At 36.0% G+C, this 7,440-nt stretch overlaps 1 protein-coding gene across 4 annotated transcripts in view; it reads left to right on the top strand.

The window, feature by feature from the left end:
• The window catches only part of MTM1 (myotubularin 1), a 100,968-nt gene that overhangs the window by 80,554 nt on the left and 12,974 nt on the right, over window positions 1–7,440 (top strand). For all 4 annotated transcript variants that reach the window (XM_005881945.2, XM_005881946.2, XM_014529770.1 and 1 more), the window contains 4 exons: window positions 1,127–1,312; window positions 3,083–3,289; window positions 4,331–4,423; window positions 5,018–5,131. In XM_005881945.2, the coding sequence (XP_005882007.2) occupies window positions 1,127–1,312; window positions 3,083–3,289; window positions 4,331–4,423; window positions 5,018–5,131 (600 nt within the window). The remainder of the gene's footprint in view (window positions 1–1,126; window positions 1,313–3,082; window positions 3,290–4,330; window positions 4,424–5,017; window positions 5,132–7,440) is intronic.

Raw genomic sequence — 7,440 nt, forward strand, 5'->3', positions numbered from 1 at the left:
GAAATGCTGAAAGGTATCCTTTAAGAAGAGGAAGAAGAAGAAAAAGGTAAAGATACAAATTATGAACAGCAAACATGCATCTATCAACAAGTGAATCTAAGAATCATGTGAATAAATAATCTGATGTACAGAATGAACTGGTTATTATAATAGAATCAGGGACATAGAAAGGGAATGGACTGACTATTCTTGGGGGGGAAGGGGGAGTGGGAGATTTGGGAAGAGACTGGATAAAAATCGTGCACCTATGGATGAGGACAGTGGGTGGGGAGTGAGGGCGGAGGTTGGTGTGGGAACTGGAAGGAAGGGAGTTATGGGGGGGGGAGGGGAACAAATGTAATAATCTGAACAATAAAGATTTAATTTTAAAAAATAGAATGAAATTTTACCATTGGCGACAGTATGGATGGGCATAGAGGGAGTATTATGCTAACTGATGTAAGTCAGTCAGAGAAAGACAGATACAATATGATTTCACTTATATGTGGAATCTAAAGAACAAAATAAACAAAATTGAAACAGACTAATAGACACAGAGGACAAACTGATGGTTGCCAGAGGGAAGAGAGGGTGTAGGGCAGTGATGGCGAACCTTTTGAGCTCGGCGTGTCAGCATTTTGAAAAACCCTAACTTAACTCTGGTGCTGTGTCACATATAGAAATTTTTTGATATTTGCAACCATAGTAAAACAAAGACTTATATTTTTGATATTTATTTTATATATTTAAATGCCATTTAACAAAGAAAAATCAACCAAAAAAATGAGTTTGTGTGTTACCTCGTGACACACGTGTCATAGGTTCACCATCACTGGTGTAGGGATTGTGTGAAAAAGGTGAAGGGATTAAGAATCACAAATTGGTAGTTAGAATATAGTCACAGGGATGTAAAGTACAATGTAGGGAATATAGTTAATAATATTGTAATAACTATGCATGGTGCCAGGTGGGTACTAGAAATATCGAGGGGAACACTTTGTAAAGTATATGATCATCTAACCATTGTGCTGTTCACTTGAAACTAATATAAAACATTATTGAATATAAACTGTAATTGAAAAAATAAATTAGAAAAAAAGAAATAGAAAACACAACTGACTGACTATGTTTATGTCTTGTTTCTTAGGCAACAGGAGGAGGATATGAAAGTGATGATGCATATCATAACACCGAGCTTTTCTTCTTAGACATTCATAACATTCATGTTATGCGGGAATCTTTAAAAAAAGTCAAAGACATTGTTTATCCTAATGTGGAAGAATCTCACTGGTTGTCCAGTTTGGAGTCAACTCATTGGTTAGAACATATCAAGGCAAGTATATTTGTAAAAAATAAGTGATTGTTTAGTGAAACAAGAATTTTTAATCCTTAAATTTAAAAAAATTGAACAGTGAAAGAAGTTCTGCATTTGATAGTTTTGTATTTCCTTATCATTTGCTTACCTAAAGATTTCACAACATCACCTCCCCAATATTTTTAGCATCTTTAGAGATGTCATTTTCCATCTCATCAATAATAAGTAGTTGAGTCTTTCACTCAGGTTTATTTAAAAGTAGCCAGTTTATTATCTAACCACTACTTAGTATGACCCTTGGGCCTACAGAGAGATTGTTTGTATTGAAACCAATATCAAATTGACTAATTTAAAGAATAAATTTTGTGCTTTATTATATTCAATCTTTTCTCTGCATAAAGACTTCAAAAACCTCCATTCTTTTAAAAGTAAAAGTACTTGAAGCTATCTAAGGGAGCTAACACTTTTAGAAGCTGCCATTTAGTTCTAATTATAAACAAGCAAAAAGCCTACTTAATTTTTTCCATGAAAAGAGTATATTTTAATTGATTTTGTTCATACATGTTAAGTTTCAACTTTCAATAATAAAATTCAATCAATTAGATTTTTTGATCGTAAAAAACTTGCTTCACACATTATTTATGTCACCAAAGTCCACAGGTATACAAAACATCACAAAAATTTGACCCTGCATGCCTACTTTAGGTGAATTATTAAGATAGATTGTTTTCTAGTGAAATTTTATTTTCCAACTCAATAGGAATTGCATTTTTATCTCACCTGTCTTTCATTTTTTCTTAATTTATCATCCTCAAAAATAAATTGCAAAAATATTACTTGTGATAGCTAAATGCAATGAGGCATCCTGGATTACAAAAATGGCATTAGGTAAAAAGTAAGAAAATTTGAATAAAGTATGGACTTTATTAAAAAATAAGTTAATAAGTTTATTAACATGTTAATGCATCAACATTGATTTATTAGTTGTGACAAAAAGACCATACTATTATAATGTATATGCTAAAAGGTGACTTCCATTGCATCAGGCCTTTAAGGTGTAGACTGGACCTATTGGGCCATTGATTTTTCTAATATGATCACTGTTATCAGTTTAATTGTGTTCCCCCCAAAATTCATATGTTGAAGTCTTGACCTCTAGTACCTTAGAGTGTGACCTTATTTGGAACTCGGGTCATTGCAGATATGATTAGATAAGATGTGGTTATAATTGAGTAGCATGGACCCTGAATCCAGTAAGACCAAAGTTCCTGTGAAAAGCAGAAATTTGGACAGAGACACATGCACAGGGAGAACACCATCTGAAGATTGGAATTAAACTGCCACAAGCCAAGGAGCTAACAGAAGCTAGGAGACAGGCCTGGAACAGCTTATACCTGGAACCTTCAGAGGGAACACGGCCCTGCCAACAGCTTGATCTTAGATTCCAGCCTCTGGGAGATAATAATGTCTGTTGTTTAAGCCCCCAGTTCATGGTACTTTGTTATGACAGTCCCAGCCAACTAATACAGTTGCATATATGATTAGGAGTTTGAAATGCAGTTTGGCTATTTGTGTTTGTTTGTTTTAATACCAAGTTGCATTTGAATGCAGTTTCTGTTGAAGAAGAACACAGATCCCACAGTCCTCATTTTCTATTTTTCAGGACTCTTTCTGTTCTAGACATTAATAATATTTTAAAACAGGACTTTTTCTAGGGTTAAAACTATCATTTCAAATTGAAGCCATACTTTGCAGCTACCTACTGACTTGCATGTGTTTCTTTGCCAGCTTATTTTGACAGGAGCCATTCAAGTAGCAGACAAAGTTTCTTCAGGGAGGAGCTCTGTGCTCGTGCACTGTAGTGATGGATGGGACAGGACTGCCCAGCTGACGTCCCTGGCCATGCTGATGTTGGACAGCTTCTATCGGAGCATCGAAGGGTTTGAAATATTGGTACAAAAAGAATGGATAAGTTTTGGACATAAATTTGCATCTGTAAGTAAACAATAAAGCTGTTTTTTAATGTCAGGTCAGTGCCATTTGGCATTTAAAAACTAGTTGTTAAATCATATCTTCACTCTTAAAAAGAAAATCTGAGGAGTGTAATAAATAACATTTACAGGTTTGAAAATGGGTGATGCCTTGGGCTAGATTGTCTCTTTAGGAGACATGTTTATCCATTTGCACTATTAAGTTTCAATTCAAAGTAATACAAAGAGTCTTCATGGAAATGTTTAAATTGAAATTGCAGAAAAGAAAAGATAGGATGACAATTCTTTTTCAACTAATATTATAGCTATTAGAGTCAAATATATTTTATAGAAATACTATACTTTCAGTTAAGGCTTTTGTCATTATTTTTCTCTGATGCACATTTTTAAAATCGAGAGAAGGTATTAAAATTCCTATTACCAGGTCTTGTTTCTAGACACCCTTTGAATAAGCATTTTTCAACAAGCTCCCCAAATGATATTCAGAAACACTGCTATGTAACCTTTTATCTTTCACCCAAATTTCATAAGTAGTGTGAATAACATTTTTAAGTAAAAAGAATCATTGTTTAGAAAATGAGTAAATGGTTAGGTTTTTGTCTTGCTTTTAAGAGAGAAAGAATTTACTTTTAATTATAATAATCACACCCTTTTGTGTATGGTTTTAAGTCCTGAAATTTTAGGACTGGTCCCTTAGCAACAGGTAGCATATTCTGCAGGATAATCCAATCCAGTCTACCTGCAGCTGCCCAGGACTTGGACAAAATTCCAATCGGATAAAAGAGTTATAACACTCACATATGATGATACTTTGCCAATTTGTATTGCTATTTTATGAAAGTTTGTATACTTAATTTTCATTATCTCAAAATCTTATACTATTTTCTATATTCCCAAGGAAAATATACTATTAACTCTCTGAGAGACTTGGCATTTGGAAAGCAGATCGCTGAGTTGTATTGCCATATTTTGTGATTTATGTGCTTTCTTGGTTTTGTACCTATAAATTAATCTTCATCAAATCATCTTCACCAATTTATTTCAGAGAATAGGTCATGGTGATAAAAATCACGCGGATGCTGACCGATCTCCTATTTTTCTCCAGTTTATTGATTGTGTATGGCAAATGTCAAAACAGGTAAGGGATATATAGGATAAAAATACATTTGATTTAATGTTTAAATATTTTGATATATTGGATTTGCATCCAAATAAAACAGAGCAGAAATAAGAGCTGCAACCAGTTTGGCTATGTGCAAATAATTGTTAAAGCCGGGTAATAGATACATGAATTTCCCTTTTTTTATTCTCACTACTATTTATATGTCTGGGGTTTTTCATAATAAAGTTTTAAAATTCAATATTTGGTTGTATTAACTCTACTAATGAAGGAACAATGGAATTGACAATACCAATTTATCTTTTCCGTCCATGTATACTGGCATCTGATAACTTATAATACCTTAAATAATTAAACCATCCGATATATTCTGTACACTCAGGAGAACCCAGAAAATCAGCTTGTTTTCCTTTTTATTCCTTTACTTGACCCTTATTTAAACTCTTCAGTCCTCTGTAAATCACCAATAAATGAGAATGGGCATATGCGGATTGCAGCCTCTGCTGTCCTTCCTGGAAAGCAAAGTGTAGTAAAGTTTATGAATCTCTTTTCAGTTTTATAAAAGGTCAATCCGAGTTTTCATGCTTTGTTTACTTGCTTGTTTTTGTCTAGTTCCCTACAGCTTTTGAATTCAATGAACGATTTTTGATGACAATTTTGGATCATCTGTATAGTTGCCGGTTTGGTACTTTCTTATACAACTGTGAATCTGCTAGAGAAAGACAGGTGAGTGAAAAATGCTAATCTTTGTAGTTACATGTGTCTAGTGTGCCATGAAATACAAAGAATTTGGTAACTTAGTTTATAGTAAGTGCAAAGTTTCTTATTTTTTACCTCAAGCTTGGGTGTTTTCAGTTCAACCAGGGTTTGTTGAGTATGTGGTATTTACTGCAGGGGTAAGACATTGACTTTGCCCTCAGAGAGTGGAATAACTTTATAGATATGCAAGGTCTCCTTACCAAAAAGCCATGAAAATATCAGTAAAGGGAATTTTTTTAATGGCATAAACACACAAGAGCAAGAAAAATGAGAAAGGATACATAGTAGCAAACTTTTAGAAGCTGAAAAGCTATTAGATAAGTGGTAAATAACCTAGTTTGAAAATACCATATCTCAAACCAGCATCAGGGAAGTCAAGAACTAGCCCATTTTACATTGCAGGAATTCCAGATGACTCAGGGGTTCTGGGGCAAAGGTGTACCAGGTGTGTAGGTTGAAGGGGGAAGAATAAGATAACCTGAAGATCTGTTTAGAATAAACAATTAGCTTCCCCAGGTCCCTCTACCACTCTGTGGATCTAAGGACTCTGAGATTTCTTTGTGAGAGGGTATGAGTGAGTCTCTGGGCCAGGACTAGAGTCATCAGTGATGTGAATGGAGATGAGCTGACTTGTGAGAGCCCCAGCTCACTTCCGCTACTGACTCCCAGCATTATGGCAGCAGGTCCTTATTTTCCAGGTGGGAGCATGAAAGAAGTTTCTCTGTTGGAAAGATTGACATTGCTGGTGGAGGTATAAAATGGTGTAGCAACTGTGGAAAACAGTCTGGTGGGCCCTCAGAAAACTAAATATAGAATTTGCATATGACCTAGCAATTCCATTCCTAGGTATATACCTAAGAGAAATGAAAATAGGGGTTGAAACAAAAACTTGTGCACAAATGTTCATAGTAGCACAACTAATAATAGCTAAAAGGTGGCAACAACCCTAATATCCATCAGCTAATGAATAAATAAACACACAATGGAATTTTTTAATACATTTTTATTGATTTCAGAGAGGAAGGGAAAGGGAGAGAGAGATAGAAACATCAATGATGAGAGAGAATCATTGATTGATTGCCTCCTGCACACCCCCTACTGGGGATCGAGCCCGCAACCCAGGCATGTGCCCTGACTGGAATCGAACCTGGGACCCTTCAGTCCACAGGCTGGCGCTTTATCCACTGAGCCATACCAGCTAGGGCACAATGGAATCTTATTAAGCCCAAAATGGGAATGAATTTTGGATCCATGCTACAACATGGATGAACCTTGAAAACATTATGCCAAGTTAAAGGAGCCAGACATAAAAAGGCCACATGTTATATAATTCTGTTTATATGAAATATCCAGAATAATGCATTCATAGAGACAGAAAGTACATCTGTAGTTGACAGGGGCTGGAGGGAGGGGAGGATGGGGGAAATGACTGGTTAATGGGTATAGAGCAGGGGTGGGCAAACTTTTTGACTCGAGGGCCACAATGAGTTCTTAAACTGGACCAGAGGGCTGGAACAAAAGCATGGATGGAGTGTTTGTGTGAACTAATATAAATTCAAAGTAAACATCATTACATAAAAGGGTACGGTCTTTTTTCTTTTTTTAGTTTTATTCATTTCAAACGGGCCGGATCCGGCCCACGGGCCGTAGTTTGCCCACGGCTGGTATAGAGTTTCCATTTAGGATGATGAAAATACCTTAGAACTTGATAGAAGTGATGATTGCACAACATTGTGAATGTACTAAAAGCCACTCATTTGTTAACTTTCAAATGGTGACTTTTATGGTATGTGAACTCCACCTCAACTTAAAAAAAAAAGAATCTGCCCTAGCTGGCTTGGCTCAGTGGATAGAGCGTCAGCCTGCAGACTGAAGGGTCCCAGGTTCGATTCTGACCAAGGGCACATGCCTGGGTTGCTGGCTCGATCCCCAGTTGGGGGTTGTGCAGGAGGCAGCCGATCAATGATTCTCTCTCATCATTGTTTCTATCTCCTCCTTCTCTCTTCCTCTCTGAAATCAATAAAGAAATATATTTTAAAAAAAAAAGAATCTCTGTGGAAACTTGACTAGCCCATGAAGAGATAACAACGCCTAGGGTTCCTCACATTGAAGCTTAAGTTAACAAGCCTCATGATCTCAGAGCTTCCAGTCAACTCTTCTTTCCTCTACTCTTACGTAATAGCAGACAACCAAGAGACAGAGAAAGCAGCTTGGAGAAAATAGCTACCTACAATGTAAGGAAGGGGGAAACATAGACAAGAAGCTAGCATTTATTT

Source organism: Myotis brandtii, unplaced genomic scaffold, assembly GCF_000412655.1.
Source record: "Myotis brandtii unplaced genomic scaffold, ASM41265v1 scaffold695, whole genome shotgun sequence".
Taxonomy (NCBI): Eukaryota; Metazoa; Chordata; class Mammalia; order Chiroptera; family Vespertilionidae; genus Myotis; species Myotis brandtii.